General features: G+C 36.3%; 2 protein-coding genes across 2 annotated transcripts; both read left to right on the top strand.

The window, feature by feature from the left end:
* Positions 1–13,331: 13,331 nt before the first annotated feature.
* LOC147505912 (uncharacterized) lies at positions 13,332–14,324 on the top strand. The gene has a single exon (XM_086605649.1). It carries the CDS (start codon positions 13,332–13,334, stop codon positions 14,322–14,324), a length of 993 nt encoding a protein of 330 aa, XP_086461775.1.
* A 434-nt stretch (positions 14,325–14,758) lies between these two features.
* On the top strand, positions 14,759–15,394 carry LOC147505911 (uncharacterized). Its single transcript, XM_086605648.1, has one exon. The coding sequence runs from the start codon at positions 14,759–14,761 to the stop codon at positions 15,392–15,394; it is 636 nt and encodes a 211-aa protein (XP_086461774.1).
* Positions 15,395–20,311: the final 4,917 nt, after the last annotated feature.

Here is a 20,311-nt window from a genome sequence, read left to right as displayed (position 1 = left end):
CTTACACTGTGACTCAATGAGGTAAGCCTGGTTTTTGAGGACTCATAGTCTATCCCCAGCTGAAAATTATGTTGATGGTGCTGCTGTTGCTGCTCCATTGCCCCATACTGAACTGGCACAACACTGTCACTTCCATCATTTTTAATTTGCTTCTGTTGAACAAAGAATTTGTTTTGTTGTTGTTGTTGCTACTGATGATTGTACTGATCTTGGTATTGATTCTCAGTACATGAATTGTACTCCTCAAGATCCAAATACTCGTCTCCTCCACTAAACAACAAACCATTATTCTGGTTGTTGTTCTTACCAGGATTAAGTAACAACCAAGACGATGTTTCATAATCTTCTTGTTCTTCCAACTCCTCATTGGCTTTTGTACCCAAGAACTCATCCTCCATATCGGCTATAGACCCTAATGGTCTACTATGGTAATTAAACAAAACTAAATTGTTGCTTCGTCGATGACAAGATCATCTCTAATGACCCACAAGAAAGGGTGCTTGCTATTTGCTAGTCCCCAATCAATCTCAATAAGTTGTTCAGGAGTCATGACTGTGTGACTACCAAGAGCAATCAAACCTTGTGTGTCTCAACAATAATACTTTAATCAAAGAAAATTATATGAAAGAAAACAAAATGCAGAACACAAGATCTCAACGAAATTAACTAGACATGAGCTAAAACAGTAAGATGGTTAGAAATTGAGAGAAAGGCGATATACATACCTCAACCGATGAAGTCATCTTAAAGGAAAACCAAATTAAGAACGTTGGTCTCTTAAAGTTTCAAAATTTGGTAGTTAGAGTTTGAAAATCGAGCAGCAGTGAAAGAGAAATAACAAAACCCTAACATTGTGAAGAGAGAAGTAGCGGCTGTGAGAGAGAAAGAGACGTTTTCTATTTCGACGAGCGCGATTTGTTTTTTGTTTTCTCTTTTCGAAATTTCGAAGTTGTTTTGGTTTTTTTGGATTTCTAACAACTTATCACACGGTTTTAAGCGTTAGAAATTAATTCTTAAAATTCATGGCGAATTTAAGTAACACTTAACAACATTCCCAACATTTACAAAGCGTAGGCGACTTACCAACAGTAAATAACTGTTACAAAGAAAAAAAATGTGCGTGTTACAAATATCTTGTTATGGTGTAGTGGTATTGGTATTCACAATTCAATCAGAAAACAAAGTTTAAAATTGAAAAACCTTATTCGTTCGATCCAAAAACCTTTCAATGTTGTAATCGATTAATATCAAACTCGTTTGCACGCGGCATTCAATCTCCGATTTCAGTTTAATGAAAGACTGTAGGGTTTTGGAAAATAAAATACTTAAGATCATCCCTAAAATCCCCGAAATTTAGAAGTGAGGGCGAGTTCCATTCTTAATTTTCTTCTTCGTATGTATTAGGTCTTATAAATTTATGGGTCGGACCTTGCTTATGGTGTTTAAGCCTTTTAGGTATTGGTGGAGGTTTTTTATTTTATATTTTTCGTTTAAGGGCGGTTAGTCTAGCAAACTAGCGTCCACCCTGTTTCATTTCTATTTAACCTAATTTTTTAGATGGTCTTTTTCTAACTAATTAACTTAATTAAGAGGTATATTAATAATAATATTTATGGAAGTCACATTATAAGTGATTTCAAAAACTTGGCAAATTCACTTTTAAAGTGATGTTGAATATATATATATTACATCACTTTATAAGTGACACAGTGAGTGACAACACCTTTAAAGTGATCTTGAATACATAGATATTACATCACTTTATAAGTGACACAACGAGTGAAGTAAAAAAATGTTACTACATCACTAATTAAAATGATGTTGTACAACTTTACTACATCAGCTTCTGAAATAAGTGATGTTAAAAAAAATTGTGATAATTATTACATCACATGCTGAGAAAAGTGATGTCATAGTTTTCATATGACATCACTTTGTTGAAGGTGATCTAAAATTAATGATGTCATATGTCATATTTGTTGTAGTGACTTCTTTTACGGTTAGGTTCCGCGACTTTGATCTACTGCATCATGTCTTCTCTTTACTACTCCACATCCATCCCCCTTGTCACCAATAGCCTCTCATGTCATGAATATGACCCCTACACCGGCCTCTCCTATTCTCTTTGTTTGTTGATGTTGTTTCCCATCCAATAGTCGTTGTCCCCTCTATGTGGGCGTTCAATGCACCAAGTAATATTAGGGCTCTGCGGACCCGTTATCCTACTTTATTAAGTCGTTCCCCCTTTATCTTACTTTAGGATTATCTGACATGTGACATCACATGTCATACTTCTACTATCTACTATCTACTATCTATATACTAAACTAGAGACCTTTAAGAGAGAATTTTCTCTCTTCTCACTTCTAAGAGTTCTAGGTGGCTTTCTACCATGTTTTCTACAATGCACATGAGAAAGTTTGACTATGATACCAAGACTAAGTGGGTGTTTGGTTCTTATTTTTTCAAAAAATTATTTTTTCTTAAAAAGCATTTTTATGAAAAAATATTTATTCTAAAAACTGTTTTTGAATAAACATGTTTGGATGTAATTTTTCTTAAAAACTATTTTATCAAACCATATTTCGCACTATATTTCTCGACATATTTTGGCATATCTCGGCATCTACTATCTATATACTAAAGCAGAGAGTTCTAGGTGAGATTTTTCTCTCTCCTACGTGGCACTCTAATATGAGAGTTAGTTTTTTCTCACTCTTATGTGGCACTCTAATATGAAAGATAGTTTTTTCTAATAGCTTACAATCCCACGTACATGGAACCTCTTTAGAGAGTTTGAGTGTATTTTTAATTCTTATATTTGGAGAGTTTAAGTGTATTTTTAATTCTTATATATTTGATCAAATAAAAAAAATTGCTAAAAAATAGGTGATTTGTAAAAGGTAATTTCCTATTACGAATCAAACGCTTTTAGTGTTCTAATTTTTATATATTTAATCAAATAAAAAAAATTGCTAAGAAATTGGTGACTTGTAGAAACTAATTCCCTATTACAAATCATACAATTTTAGTGTCTATCATAAAGCACCGACTTATTTCGAATATATCCTTAACATGGCCTCAAAACATAGTTAAATATAAAAATAATTATACAAAAAATAACATCACAAAATATATAATAGAAAATGAAAAAAAATAACGGCAAAGTAATAATGACAAATATTTAAAAAAAATATATAATACCGAATGAAACTAATGTCAAAAAACAATTAATGGGGAACCGAAAACTGGATGTAAATGTATCGAACTAACCTCAAATAATATTTAACGGAAAATCAAAAATTGGATGCAAATACAAGCATTAAACTAATCTTAAAAAATAATTAATAAAAAATTGGATTATGGATATAACTACATTAAACTAACCTCAAAGAATAATTAACGGAAAATCAAAACTTGGATGCAAATACATCAAACTAACATAAAAAAATAATTGTCCGAAAATCGGAAACTGGATGCAAATGCATTGAGCTAACCTTCAAATATTAAATTAACGGAAAATCAGAAACTGGATGCAACTGCATTGAACTAACCTCAAAGAAAAATTAATTATAAATTGGAAACATGATGCAAATGCGTGAAACTAATCTTAAAAAATAATTAACGGGAAATCGGAAATCGGATGCAATTGCACTGAACTAATATCAAAAAATAAACTTGATGCAAATGTATTGAAGTAACCTCAATAAATAATTAAAGGGAAATCGAAAACTAGATGCAAATCCATTGAACTAACCTCAAACAATAATTAACGGGAAATCGGAAATTAGATGCAAATGCAACTTTATCAAATAAGAAACGAGAAATCGGAAACTGGATGCAAATGCATTAAACTAATCTCACTGAATAATTAACAGAAAATCAGAAACTATATGCAAATGCACTGAACTAACCTCAAAGAACAATTAACGTGAAATTGGAAATTGAATGCAAATGTATTGAACTAATCGAAAAGAATAATTAACGAGAAATCAAAAACTGGATGCAACATAATTGAACTAATCTCAAAAAATAAATAATGAAAATTGGAAATTGGATGCAAATGCATTAAACTAACCTCAAAACATAGTTGAGTTATATATTGTGGGAATGTCTCGATAAGTATAGTTTTGCATTTAAAATGGTGTCTATCTTATTTCTTTCTGTATGATTGGGAACTCCTTGCTATTCAAGAAGCTTCAATATATATAAACTTCACCTTATTAGGCAATGTTACAAAACTTCAATCAAACTTCTATTATTAAACAACAAAATGAAGTTGAAGGTTTATCAAAGGTGAGTTTTTTTTTTTAATGGAGAGTGGGGTTTTTATGTTATAAGAAATTTGGTCGAGTGATCAATATAATATTAATATATAATAGTTCTGCATATTTGCAAATATTTTTCAGAATAATTAATATAACAATACCCGTTCATAGATAATCTTTGAAGATTCCACATAATGAGTCATGCATAATTTAAAGAATAATTAATGGAAAATCGGAAACTGGATAATCTTCGATGATCCCACATAGTAAATCAAGCATAATTTACTTGTTATGTCATGTTTGCAAGGACACTACATATGGATAAGTAGAAGTTGGTATTACACACCACATTGGATAATTAAAAGGAAATTGGAAACTGGATTCAAATACATAACTGAGCTCACATAGTAATTAACGAAAAATCGAAAACTTTATGCAAATGCAATAAACTAAACTCAAAAAGTAATTAACTATAAATCGGAAAATGGGTGCAATTGCATTAAACTAACGTCAGATAATAGCTAAAGGGAAATTAGAAATTGGATGCAAATCATTGAAAAATATTTAACGGGAAATCGGAAACGGTATGCAAATACATTAAACAAACCTCAGATAATAATTAATGAGAAACCGGAAATTGGATGCAAATGCATTGAACTAAACTCAAAAAAATAATTAACAGAAAATAAAAAACCAAATGCAATTGTATTGAACTAATCTCATGGAATAATTGGTGGGAAATTAGAAACTAAATGCAAATGCATTTAAATAAACTCAATGAATAATTAACGGGAAAGCAGAAACCGAATATAATTGCATCGAACTAACCTCAAAGCATAAATAATCAGAAACTAGATGCAGATATATTGAACTAACCTTAAATAGTTATTAACGGAAAATCAGAAATTGGATCCAAATGCAATGAACTAATCTCAAAGACTAATTGATGAAACATTAAAAAATGGATGAAACTGCACTGAACTAACCTAAATGAATAATTAATGGAAAATTATAAATTTGATGTAACTGCATTGAACTAACCTCAAAAAATAATTAACGAAAAATCGGAAACTTGATGCAAATGCATTGAACTAACCTCAAAGAACAATTAACATAAAATTAGAAATTGGATGCAACTGCATTGAACTTACCTCAAAGAATAATTAACGGAAAACCAAAAATTGGATGCAACTGCATTAAACTAAAATCAGAGATTAACTAACGGAAAATCATAAATTGGATGCAAATGTATTGAAATAACCTTAAAAAATAGTTAATTGGAAATCGGAAGTCGGATGTAACTGCATCACACTGACCTCAAAGCATAAATGCCCACTTTTGTAGCCTTTTCACATGAGTAATTAGGAACCCAAAATGAAAGTGAGTTTATAAAAACAGACTCTTCCATGTATGCAAACTGTATAGAAATTGTAAACTATCGAACTAACCTAGAAAAACAATTAACGGGAAATCAGAAACTGGATGCAGATGTATTGAACTAACCTCAAAGAGTAATTAATAGGAGTTTGGAACCTGGATGCAAATGTAATTAACTAATCTCAAATACTAATTAACGATATATCGAAAACTGGATGCAACTATACTGAAATTGTAAACTATCGAACTAACCTAGAAAAACAATTAACGGAAAATCAGAAACTGGATGCAGATGTATTGAACTAACCTCAAAGAGTAATTAACAGGAGTTTGGAACTTGGATGCATATGCAATGAACTAATCTCAAATACTAATTAACGAAATATCGAAAACTGGATGCAACTATACTGGATTAACCTTAATGAATAACTAACGGAAAATCATAAAGTGGATGCAATTGCGCTGAACTAACCTCAAATAATAATTAACGGGAAATCGAAAACTTGATGCAACTGCATTGAACTAACCTCAAAAAATAATTAATGAGAATTTGGAAACTGGATGCAACATACTACATTAAACTAACCTCAAAGAATAATTAATTAAAAATCAGAAACTTAATGCAAATGCATTGATCGAACTAATAACCCTAAAACATATTTGTATTATATGTAGGGAGAATAAATGTCTCGACAAATATAGCGTTGCATTTTAAGTAGTGTTTATTATAATTCTTTTATTGTGATTGGGAATGTATTGCTATTCAAGTAGCTTCAATATTATCTTTGCTACATTAGGTATTCTCACAAAACTTCAATCAAACTTCTATTGTTAAACCTAACAATAAAAAAAAATCGATGAGTTTTATGAAGGTTTGATGCTTCATTTTTATAGAGAGTGGTGCAAGAAATTTAAATGAGTAATTAATATAATTTTCATATCTCATAGCTATGCATAGTTGCTAATATTTTTTAGAATAATTTAATATAACGATACCCGTTCGTAGGACACGTTCATGTGATAAATCTTTTCAAGTGGGAGTAGTGCATTCTATGAGGCCGGAATGAAAACAATATATCAATCTGTTTTAGTGATTTGTACACACTAGTACGTAAGGTGAGCGGTGATGGTTTACCGCTAAATCACCATAAATATAATAAAACTATTATACAAGCTAGATCGACTTTAAGATAATTCTATTTGAAAATTATGGATTAATATCCTAAGCCACAAAGTGAAGAGGCTATCTCAATTTGATCCCTTAGTTTCTAAGTACTTATGCGCACCATAATCACTGCTCATTAACGTATTTCGGTTTATTTTCAATAAAAATATATTATGATTTGAAAATTTGTGTGAGACATTTTGTAAAGCCTTTTCAGCACACAAAATATTTAATAGATCCCGGACGTATGCCCGGGCCCAAAATCTAGTCAAGTACTAAAGTCTAAATTCTAAAACATCCCGACAGTTTTTTGCTTTGAGCACCCAAACCCCCCAAAGTGTTTCCCTAAAAGAAAAACACTTTTTTAACTTGAAAAACAAGTTTTACCTAATTATCATAAAACAAGTTCTTTGAGATCAAAAAGTGTTTTTTGGATGAAAAACTATTTTTTTTTTTTAAATAGAGACCAAACACATTTATTTTTTCAAAAAATGTTTTTTCACTAATAAACATTTTTTGGCAATAAATAACATAAGACACAGGGTTTCTTAATAAATAGAGAAAGCCGATATTTAAGAAATTTAATTAACAGTGAAGCCGACTTATTAGGACGGTACCAAATATATTGTTTTTGTTCGTAACATATTTTGTCTCCTAATAAGCTGATGAAGCCAAAGAACTTGGCAAAGGAAACATAAACCATAACATAGAAATATAGAATGGTACAGAACAACCAAATCTATTCGGAATAAATATTTCAACATATAAGACCACTACATCACTACTACTATAAATAACTTGGCACGTTAAAAGTAATCAGCCTTTTTAGACCCGCGTGCTGCCCTTACTAAATGTTGAGAAAAAAAATCCATTGGCGAACAAAGGGACAACATTGTAATTTATTTTTTGCTTTCCATTTCTAGCCTTTGTGCTTTAGTAAAATTTAAGTGCATATCTGAGAGGGCTTTTTTATGTATTTCTAAAGTTATCATCAAATGTAACGCCTCTTTTATGCTTGGCTCCACTCCACGTGGTTTAACGATCTCGAAAGCGAAGGGTAAATTAGACATGAGTTTGAGTCCTACATGCTTTTCCTATTTAGTCTATTTGTTTGTTCCGATAAGTGTCTGTTTAATTTTCTAAAAGCCTTCTGTGGGACCCCATTTAAATGCATAACTCTGTGGCTATAACTTCTCTTATGGAAAGAATATTTAATCTAACCTCCCCAAATTTGAAGCACCTCATTCAGCATACTATTTTCATCCCCACCATCACTAAACAACAAACCTGCTTTACATTTAAAGTTTTTCTAATATCCCCACCATTATTTTCTTTCCTCTTTAAATACTTCCCTCCGCCTCACTTCAGCGCAGCATTCGTAATAAGTGTTTGATAAGAAAATCGTTAAACTGCTTTATGCAGAACAAAAAAAAAAAATCGTTGATGCTATACAGTGTTTATTTGTAATCGTCAAACACTCCAGGTATCTACTAATTTGTTTTTTTTTCCCCCCTAGCTCTTATGTTATTTAAATTGTAATGAATTCATTTTTGCAGTTTTGGTTCGCTTTTTACCACCATTTCAATACAGTTTGACGTCGATTTGAACTACCCAAATTTAATTCATCAACTTTGAAAACCATTTAGATAGGTAAACTGAAACGGAAAATTACTTGACTCAATCCCTGACATTTGTTGTTTTAACATTTTTTTTACTGTTTTTTAAACTAACTACTGACCTCTGTGGTCTTCAGGTAATTTTCGATTCGTTTGCCCAAATTTACTGAACAGAATTTTGGTACCCAGCAATACAAAGGTGGTACAAAAAACGTTATAGTATATTGTGGCAAAAAAAACTGTATATGATCATAGTGCATTAATCAGGTACAATAAAATGTTTATTATGTTACAATGAACTATGTAACGTGTTATAGAACCATAGCTTTTTTTGTTCCTAAAAAAAATTAGAGTGTGGGCGTTGATAAATTGTATTTTGTGGCTTCAAATTGATGAACTATCATATCAAACTTAGCTGCTTTGCATATTGGGTTTTGTTTGAAGATTGATTTTTTTTTTTTTTTTGACTTGCCATTAACAATATTTCAGTCAATAGCTTAAAAGGATTTTTCAATAATAGTTTTGGCAACAATATTGTTTAGGCATTTTGCTTTATTGACTATGTAGCACCTTAAAATTGGCATGTTATTAAATTGTATCACTACATCACATACAGATTGCACGCAAAAAAATGATGAATAGCTAAAACTAACATGTTCACCTTAACCACTCTACATACCGTTTTGATCCGACTTTATTCTTTTAATCAAATGCATTATGAGACATTAATTATTTATATACTTATTTATTAGTTGGATATGCTATATTATTTTCATATGACTATTTTACGTTAACAACTGGGAAATTTGCTTTAAGATGGTACGTAATGAAATTTTTGTTGCCCTTTACCTGTAGGATTTTTATTGCCAGCGTTAGTGTCATACACTGTCGTGTGGATAATCAGAGCGAGATTGTTTTCAACGAGAAACAACTGAACTCATATGCTTGGGTCACCAAATCTTTGAAGTTTGTTTCCAACGCAATTTCAGGTACACAAGTATTTCTAATCGTATTCCACTTTTAAACATTAGCAAAATAGATACACGGTGAAATTTGAATCATTCTACTTTGTATTGCCGTTTGTTTAGCATTAGCATATGGATTTGAATGGAAGTAATTCGAATTTAGATCCCCAAAGTTATGATAGTGGTCAACGACAACAACAACGAAATCAGCGGATTACGGAACGAGAGAGGCGAGCTAATATGGATTCAACACAAGTAGCCGAGAGAAGAAATCGTTTACGAAGAAATTATTACCAACGAATGCGACGACAAAGAAATGAAGCAATAACTGCTCAAAGAGACGCGTCGTATAAGCGTAGGCAGCTCCTTTGATTCCCATCGAGGAATCATTGCACTCCAACAATTTAATGCCTCAGATGGTTACTCAGGTACAACACCAAACAAGAAATATGGCAAACCAGTTGGTTTGTGATGGTCGATCTACGCAACGAAGTCGTTTAACTCATATAAGGTGTTACGCTTTCATGAACTTGGTAAACGAAGTTTTCGTTTATTTATTGAGCGGCACCAAATAGATCAGGTAGTGTAAGCAATAATTATAATGTATCATTACGCTCCTACAGGTAGGGGTGTAAAATGGGCCGGGCCGGGCCAGCCCGGCCCTGCCCCCTTATGCTATGAGGGTCGGGCCTATGAGGGCCAACACTTGAATTATACAGCCCTTGCCCTCACCTCAGCCCCCTTTAGAAAACTGTGGGTCGGGCCTGAGGGCCGGGCTGTACAACTTGTCAATTATTCAAAACTCTTGAATACAACTTGTTTAGACTTCATTAACATATTTGGTTTTTATCAGATTTCATTAACTGATTAACATATTCATTACAAAAATTCTTGAAAACCTATCAAACTTCATTAACATATACAATAGAATATATGAATATATTCTATAGGATAGAGATATATCCATATAATACAGCTGTATCCTATAGAATATATTCACATATTCTAACAATATATTCATTACAAGAGAGAGAACCTCCATCAAGGACATTATACGTACAACTAAGGGTATTATACGTAATTTTGTTTAGAAAATCTAAATATCAATGAGGGCCTTAATATGGGCTTTGTGAGGGCTTTAGAGGGTCGGGCTGAGGACCGCCCTCATGTTTCCATATCTAGGCCCTTACCCTCCCCTCAAAACATGAGGGTCGGGCCGGCCCTGCCCTCAAATTGCATGCGGGCTTAAATTTGAGGGCTTTTTTTGTCTATGGGCCGGGTCGGGTCAGGCGGGCCGAGGGCTTGAGGGCCGTTTTTACACCCCTACCTACAGGTGCATTACTCATAGGGTAACTCACCTGCGACCTCAACCTAGAAATATTTCCGATCAATTACTCTGTGTGGATCGTACTACACAGTGAAGAAGGTTGACTCATATGCGACAATATGCTCAGAACTTGGGAAGCGATGGTTCCAAATAAGTATCGATGCAACGCGTCAACTGCAGCCGCCAAGTGCAAGCAATGACGGTAATGCTAAACCCCTTCTACCAACTACTCCGCTGCAATTTCCATTTCATTATGTCTTGATAAAAGATTTATTCCATTTATACCGTGGTACTTACAAAATAAAATGTAACTTTGTTAAGTTCTAGGAATCCATGCTGATGAAATTCCTGATGAATATGATATCAATACCATCAATCCAGATCGAATGACATTAATAACATTAGTGACAAGGTGGCGGCGTGCGAGCCTTTTCGTGTAGATTATACATCTAAACTTATGGTTGCGTTGATAATTACTCAATATTTTTCCTTCACGATCGTGTATAACTTTATTTTTTTTATTTGTATAAACAGATGTTGACCACGAATATGGAGACATGGTTACAACTAATTCATTAAGAAATGCTTATGCTGTAATAGATGTTGATGGAATTGGAGGCGCACAACGCCATGGTTTAAGAGAACCTTACTCGTCATTTGTGCAAGGTTGGCTTCACTACTTAAATTAAGAATATCTATATAAGCCATTTACTTGCATTAAGTTACTTGGTTTATGTAATACGTATATTAACTATTGAAAGCATGTTGCCTCAGGTGGCGTTAAGAATAGTCGACAAACATGCTTTGTGACTAGAAGAAGGCGTAATCATAACTGCGCTCGAGGCTATGATGACTCTTCTACTGTAGCAACACATCGTTTGCCACCACCTTGGAATTGTTCTAAATGTCGAGCAAAATTATTCAATCTTGAACCACCCAATTTATGTTGCTCGAATGGGACAATTAGTTTACCTCCTATGGTAGCGCCAACTGATTTGATTAATTTATATGCATCTCAATCAACAATCGGCGTTGAATTTAGGAAAAACATACGTGCATACAACCATGTTTTTTCCTTCACTTCTATGGGCGTTGACATTGATGATGCGCTCGCTGATGGTTGGGAAGGAATTTACACATATAAAGCTTGGGGTGCTATTTATCACCGTATTGGTGGCCTATAACCAAGTCCAGGACACAGACCCAAATTTCTACAAATGTATATATATGACACAGATCATGAACTTGATTATCGGATGGCTGAAAATGGAATACTAGACCGACGGGTATTGGCTATCATCCATAACGTTTTAAAAGAGAATCCATACGTCCAAATTTTCCGACAAGTGTCGCAACGATTAGCATCACCAAATGTTCGGCTGGTTATTAAAGATAACCCAACCGGAAATCATCAATATAGTATTCCTACGTCTTCTCAAGTAGCTACAATTTTAGTTGGTAGTGAAGATCCAAGTAACCTTAATGAACGCGACATCATAGCCCAAAGGATTTCTGGTGAATTTGAAAATGTGCCAGACACTGTATGCTATTATGATCCACTTCAGTACCCTCTTCTACTCCCTCATGGCAGTCCAGGATGGAATTTACATATGTTTCATTCCAATAGGGCCCGACTTACATGTCAACAATTTTATTGTTACTTGCTACAAGTAAGCCTCTTACTAACATTTTATAATATTATGTTATATATACATATTTTTTTACCCAATTAGATGCCACTAATTTCTAATTCCCTTATTAGATTAAGCCCGGATGATCCTTCTCTTTTGCTCCGTGGTGGTGGCGTCTTCTACAACAATACATAGTTAAACAACTATGTTAAAATATCAACTTTAAGATTGAGGTGGATAAATTGATCACCCGAAGAAGAAATAAGGGCTAAACTTTATCAAGGATTGCAAGACTCTTTAAGTTCAGGGGAACTTCATTCAGGTACACTTTGAATTTAAAAACTTATTAAAATTTAGTCAAATGGAAAACCTTAAATTCATTTTTATTTTAAATTGAAGGCAATGTCGATTATGAAAACAATTTTGCACTTGCCACTTTTGTGGTGCATGTCCCGTGACATGCATCGTCGATATCATGATGCTATGGCATTGGTTCAAAAGTCTGCGGGAGACCAGTTTGTTTATCATAATGACATGCAATCCATCGTGGTCGAGATCGGCCGAAGTTGTTAGGCCGGGTTCCAAATGATAGACCAGATTTGATAGTCGAGGATTTTCCGTGCCAAGCTGGAAGAGTTGAAAAATGATCTGTTCATTAAACGAATCCTTGGAAAAGTGGCAGCACATGTTCATGTAGTCGAATTCCAAAAAAGAGGGTTGCCGCATGCACACATCCTTCTAATCCTTGATGAGGCTGACAAGTTAACTACTGCAGATGCTTACGATAAGATTGTCAGAGTAGAAATTCCAGATCCGGCTATTGAGGCAGAACTATATGAGATTGTTGTTAAACACATGATGTATGGTCCGTGCGGTAATGTTAATCCTAATTGTCTGCATGAGAGATCGAAAGTGTTCAAAAAATTTCCCAAAACAATTCATTCCAGCAACTAATCAAGGCAGTGATTCTTATGCTACATATATGAGGCGGGACAACAATGCTTTTGCTATTGTTAAGAATCATGGTCGACATTATCGTGTAGATAATCGTTGGGTTGTTCCTTATAATCCATGGTTATTGAAAAAGTACAACTGCCATATCAATGTCGAAATATGCTCGAGTATTAAAAGCGTCAAGTATTTGTACAAGTATATTTACAAGGGGTCAGACCGAGTAGCGATGGAAGCTATGTCGACAAATAGAGATGAACAAGATGAAATAAAGCAGTTTATAGATGGCCATTGGATTTGCCCGCAAGAAGCCCTTTGGAGAATCTTCAAATTTCCACGAAGTCAAATATACCCGTCAGTATATTCTTTGCAAGTCCACATGGAAAATATGCATGAAATAACCCATCAAGGTAACCAGCTGATTGAGGATGTTTTGGCTGATGATAGGAACTCTCGCACGATGTTAACCGATTTTTTCCGTCTGAATAGCGTGGACGTTGCTGCTATACAATATCTTTATCATGAAATTCCTGAGCATTATGTGTGGGATAAGTCAACTAAGCATTGGCAGCCAAGAGCTGGCCAAAATCGTGTCATTGGAAGGTTATTTGCAGTTTCCCCTATGGAAGGTGAAAGATTTTACTTGAGGATGCTGCTGAACCATGTCAAAGGCCTAACATCATATGAACATTTGCTCACTGTTGGATCTAATTTATACCCTACATTCAAAGAAGTTGCTGAGGAATTGGGGCTGCTAGAAAGAGACAGTGACGTTCGTCAATGTTTGCTTGAAGCATCCAGACTGCAGATGCCATGTTCTCTACGGCAATTATTTGTTACAATTCTGGTTTATTGTAATCCTATCGGAGTACGTGATTTGTGGAATGAATTTAATAGCTGTATGGCTGAAGATTACGCGTTAGGGAGTTTTAACACAACCTATGTGACAAATCGTTTGCTAAGCGAGCTTAAGTTGTTGCTGGAACAATATGGACAGTCAATTTCAGATTATGATTTGCCATAGATGCGTTCTGATCAGGTTGACCAAGATGATATATCAAGTTTGGTCACAGAGGAACTTTCTATTCCCATTACTTCAGAAGATCTTTCTTCTATAAGTCAGCTTAACCTAGAGCAAAAGATTGCTTTTGACCAGATTCTTAGTTCTATTCAGCAGAAGAATGGTGGTCTATACTTTGTTGATGGCCCTGGCAGAACAGGTAAAACATACTTATATAAGTCAATTTTAGCAAGACTCCATAGCAACGGACAGATTGCTATTGCAACAGACTACCTCGAATTGCTGCTATCATGATGCACGGAGGTCGATGCGACCCCTCTAGGTTCAAAATCCCAATTCAATTACATCCACTTCCACTTGCAAAATAAGCAAAGTCGGCAATTTAGGCGCTTTGTTACGGGCAAAGCGAAAGCATCTTGATATGGGATGAGGCTACGATGGCACATCGTTATGCGTTTGAAGCATTAGAGAAAACTTTAAGAGATATTACTGACAGTGATTTACCATTTGGAGGGAAAGTTTTTGTAATGGGTGGAGATTTTCGTCAGGTGTTGCCAGTTGTTCCTCGTGGTTCAAGGGAACAGGCTATTGATGCATGCATAACAAGTTCTCCACTTTGGGAGCAAGTTCGTGTGTTACGTCTACAGGAAAATATGAGCGCTAAAAATGACCGAGCCTTTGCAGAGTTACTCATGGCCATCGGCGATGGGATTCAGCCAATTATTTGTGATGCTGACATAATTGAACTGCCCAAAGATATTGTCATTTCGTGCGAGAATGAGCATTCACGTCTTAAGCTTATAAATGAAATCTTTCTAGGATTAGATAGAAATGCTGGTAACAAAGACTACATGATCAGTAGGGCGATAGTAACTCCTAAGAATGATACTGTCCAACTGTTGAATGATGAAATAATTGACCTATTTCCCGGTGAAGAAGTCACATATTACTCTTTTGATTCAGTTCAGAATGACTCTCGTGGTCTATACCAGCAAGAATACTTGAATTCAATCTATCCGAGTGGTATACCTCCTCACAAATTGAAGCTAAAGTTGGGGCTCCCATTATACTGACGAGAAATTTGAATCCTAAAAATGGCCTATGTAATGGAACAAGACTAATATGCAGAGGATTTGACACACATGTAATTGATGTAGAAATTGTCACTGGAAATTCCGATGGTGATCGAATTTTCCTGCCTCGCATTCCACTGTGCCCCTTTCAGGATGCAAAGTTGCCATTCGAAATGACTAGGAAACAATTTCCTATTAAGCTAAGTTTTGCTCTGACAATAAACAAATCACAGGGTAAACCATTCCAAATGTTGGGGTCTATTTGTCCGATCATGTTTTCTCGCATGGTCAGCTCTATATTGCTTTATCAAGAGGAGTATCACAGACGACAACGAAAGTTTTAGTTAAAAAATGGACAATCAAGGGTCTTCCTAGAACTTACACTCGAAATGTCGTCTATAACGACATCCTAGCTTCTTGCAGTGTTTAGTAACAAGTTGTTTTACTATTGTCAACTTAAATATTACTTTTTATACACATATATTAATTTCTGTATATTGTTTAATTTATATAGCGACCAAGTCTCATTATTATACAATATAAACCCAAGGAAGAACCATCTTTTACCAAACATCACTTTCTTTTGCTTGTGTATGTAGAGCAGTCAAAAATCCAACAACCAAGTTTAACGATTTGACTCATTTTTCTGTACAGATTAAACATTTTTTTCCCTGCTCTAGGTATGATTTGAAACTTTTATATTTACCACAACGCTTTTATCCTTGCAGTATATTTTGAAAGTGATTCCGAAAAAATTAAGTTACTTTTCAGAACTGATCAACAATTGAAAATGGCCTAGAAGGATACTTTGTATGATTCATATGATGTTCTTCATGAGTGAGCAACTTAAACTAATTAACCAGCTACATTCTAAAAGGAGTTTGTAAAACTTGCTTTCATAAGATATCTTGCTATTTTTTAACTTGGACAATTTCTTAACTTTTCAAGTTTAACTATCGGAGAGACATCATTCATAAACAAAGCCGAGTCCTTAATAAATTAAATTAAACTGATTGAGGGATCGAAGTTGTCAAAATGATTACCCAAACCGAAGCCTACGCAAAAAAATCAATGTCGGTATGTAAAATGTCAACAATTATGATATATGCTCATCTTAGCCCAAACCAACTCCACCAGCCTATTATGCCACCAAGAATTGTGCGATAGTTAATTTTTTTTTTTTTAAATATTAAACGGGTTGGTCAATGACCTTTGTGGAATTATATTTTTCTTGCGCACCTTACTATTGCTTATGGGGCTTACATTTGGGTTTCTTTCATACGTGTACAAATTTTGACATCGCCAAATGAGCATTGACTAATAGTTTACACGAGTTAGAAAGATACATAAATCCGTTATACATTTAATTGTTTTTTTTTATTCAAGGTTACTTTTTTATTAAGACATTTAAGCTCTGCTTGACAGGTATACTAAATTAGACTTAAATTAAAAGAAAATAATAATAATGTATATTGACTATATATTTGTTTTAAAAAAAGTACGGCTTTGTCGTAGTTAAAATACAAGTCGAGTATAGTATAGCTCTTACGTGGATGTTATTATTGTGAATGTGATTCAAATGTAGATTTATTTCGTACATGTTTACAGCTTAACATCACTAAATTAGAATTTACTAATAGTTAAAACTCCCTGAAAAGATACAAAGCTCCGTTAGTTATTAAATTTTCTTTAGTACCACTTAAAATTATTAGCTCGATAATTCGTCTGATCTTTATAGAATGACTAAATTAGACTTAAATTAAATAACTACAATAATGTACAATAGTTGAATTTTGACACCAACTACAAAAAACTTACCATATAAAGTCGCTACAACGTAAACAGACATGGTGTGTGTAACACATTAAATAATGTTATTTTATATTAAATGAAATTATTATGTGACCATATATATCATATACACAATTGATACAAACCAACCGCTAAATCATGCCAAAAGACAATGAAAAGATTGTAGGGGAGAAAAAAAAAAGTAGAATAAACCAAATTGGTTGGGTATAGTGACAATAGGGTCACTCAACTTTTCGCTATACAGTTTTAGTACAGATGAGACCTAAATTTACATCAGCCCATATGTAGATGTCGGCATCACATGAGAATAAATTTATTATTAAAAAAACATCATCAGTTGATAGTGTACAATCAGATTTTACAACCTTTGAAATCCCTATGTAACCTCTGATCTTACAGCCTCTTTCTTCTTTCTCTCTCAGTTTTTCTTTTCTCCTTCTTCCTCTTTTTCCACTCATCCTCTGTCTCTTATAGTCCCTAACCGCTAACCGCTTCCTGATTCCACGATCTCCACCTCTCCAGTTCATAACCGCTAACCGTCCACTACTGCCTCAAGTACCGCGGCCTATATCTTGTACTCTCACTCTCTGGTTTCTTAAGTTACCTCGGTCTTTGGGACATGTCATCCCCATGGTCATGAATTTGGTAGATACAAATGCCCCCTCTCGGCCCCCCGAACCTCGTGAAGAACTTCGTTTGGGGGTCCGAGATATCCTCAAATTTATCGATCCGCGGCCCCTCCTTCTTTTGCTTAATGATATCAGCGTGTGCTTTCTCTCAACGGGCACGTGCTATCTCTCAACGGACACGTGCTTGCTCTGTTCTCTCACACGCGTGCTTAGCATGCCTGCACGCGTCATGATTACCTGCAGAACCTGACCCCTCGTTCTTCGATATCCACGTGGCGCCCATCCTCTGGACCATTTCTCTTGGCCTTTGGATAGTACCCTCCGGAAAATTACTTGGTTACCCCTGATGCTTCGAATCCCGCTCAAACCCTCAAACCCTTCATCTTTCCCATTATTCTTCCATCTTTCATTCTCTAACCTCAGCACCTCTCTCTCTTCTTCCTCTTCCTCTGCTCTAATTGTTCCGCTCTTCTTGTTAGCATCTTCCTCCAGCGGTTCTCTTACCGGTTACTGTCTCCGTCATTTGTGCTTTCTCTTCCTTGCTTGCAGCTGCATTGAAGGTCAGGTTTGCTCTCCTTCCTCTTCCCTCTTTTCCATTCTTGGTTTTTTATTTAGTTCCGATCACTGTTCATCTCTTTTCCCCGCCCATTAGGCTGTGGGATATCTTTATCTTGATCGAATTTTGGAAATCACTGCTTCTTTGCCTCGCCCACTTTCGAATCTCATGTCTGCTTCGGAGTCCTCGAACTCCTCCGTCGTCCGATCTGATCGATCGGAGACCCCACCCTCTAGATCTAGTAACACCATCGCTGACGGATCAGATTCTCCCACCTCCGCGGCGACAAGCCCTGCCGCTATCCCTTCTACCTCGGGGAGATCGTTTAAGCTTCCCCAACCCCCCTCATCCTACCGCAGACCCAACCTAGACGCAGTCAAAGCCGCTTATGGCATCCCGGATGATGTCTGTTAGAGCATGTGCCGGGCATAACTCATTTTCCCCATCTTGTAGAACCGCGGCCAGGGAGCCTGGTCGTTACCATTGGGCAAATAGTAGCCGGCTTAAGGTTCCCCCTGTCTTTGCTTGACATAGAAGTATGCAATCACTTCAACATTCCGCCATGTCAAGGCATTGGCAATTTTGGCGTGTCATATGCGGCTGCCAACTTTACAACAAAACCAACTCTCCCCGGATCAAACTCCAGCGATGTCATTGCCCATTACTTCATCAAAAAGAGTACCAAGTTTGGCGATTGTAGGCTATCAATCCTTTTGTAGTCGTCCCACGAAAGAAATCTTTCATTCTTCACATCACCACCTCGATAAAGTGTGGCACCATTACCCTTTGTATGTGTCCGGGAACTTTACGTCGGACATCCCTTCGAGGTTTTCTCTAAGGCACTTACACTTTCGGGGAGGCGGTAAGTGTATCGAAAGCGGTTGGTGTGTCCTTGTATCCATTCTTCTTCCGTCTTTGACCTTGCCGCTAACTTTCTTTGTCACGGGTTGGAGGCCCGATTCTCATTCACAACTTTACAACGATTGTCTACTCCAATCTTTTCGGAAACTCCAGCGATCGGGGAAGCGACCGGTCGCGGCCTTCTAGGCATTGATCACGAAAAAGCCACTCCGGCTCCTTCGACCCAACCCTCAAAGACTTGGCCCATATCAAGGCCCTTTCTATCGTCTGCCTCCACCTAAAGAGATTGCCCAAACCTTCTCCCCAAGACTAAGAAGAGGCTACACCAAAAAGATCTCTCATTCACAAGCCGCCGCCCTTTAGAGCCGCTAGCGCGCGGACCAAAAAACCTCTACCGCTGCTCCGGACCAATCCACCCGGTGTCCCCGGCTCATATTCTTCCCTTGCTGATTGGGAGGGCGATTTTGCGATCTCCGACTCCCCTCGCCCACCCGGAACATGGATGTCAACAAACTCAAATTGTGGGGACGGCGACCACGAAGATGAAGCGGAGACCGACTTCGGCGCCCGCGGGCCACCGCCAAGAAGGTGTAGAACTGCGGAAACACCTCCACTCCTGCTGCCCCATCCGCCCGATGCTGCGGCCCCACGGCCGTTGGTCCCATCAGCGCCCGTCATGGTAAGGATCCGTGCCCGTTGGGCTGAAATCGGCATCCCGAGTTCAAGGCCGGGATCGCCCGTCACCACCACTAGAGACTCCGCTTTTTGGACAATGCCGCGGTGGCTGCCTCTCTTCTTCTCATCCCATCTTCCACGAGATCAAACTCACGGTGACTTCGGGAACGCGTTTGCTGCCCACCGCTACGCCATCTCTACACTGGTGGGAGAAGGTGAGTCTCATCTTGATTCTCTTGCCTTGCATCATTACTTTGTGTCACCTCTAACTCCTCTGCGTGTTGGTGAGCACGGATATAGGCTACGTCATCCGGGGATTGACTAACACTTTGGACACCATGGAGACGGTGAAGCAGGAGATCCATGGGCAGGACGGCTGGAAGG

This window comes from Coptis chinensis, chromosome 4 (assembly GCF_015680905.1).
Source record: "Coptis chinensis isolate HL-2020 chromosome 4, ASM1568090v1, whole genome shotgun sequence".
In the NCBI taxonomy this organism is placed as follows: Eukaryota; Viridiplantae; Streptophyta; class Magnoliopsida; order Ranunculales; family Ranunculaceae; genus Coptis; species Coptis chinensis.
The sequence above is the reverse complement of the archived record's forward strand: the minus strand, read 5'-3'. Positions and strand labels throughout refer to the sequence as shown.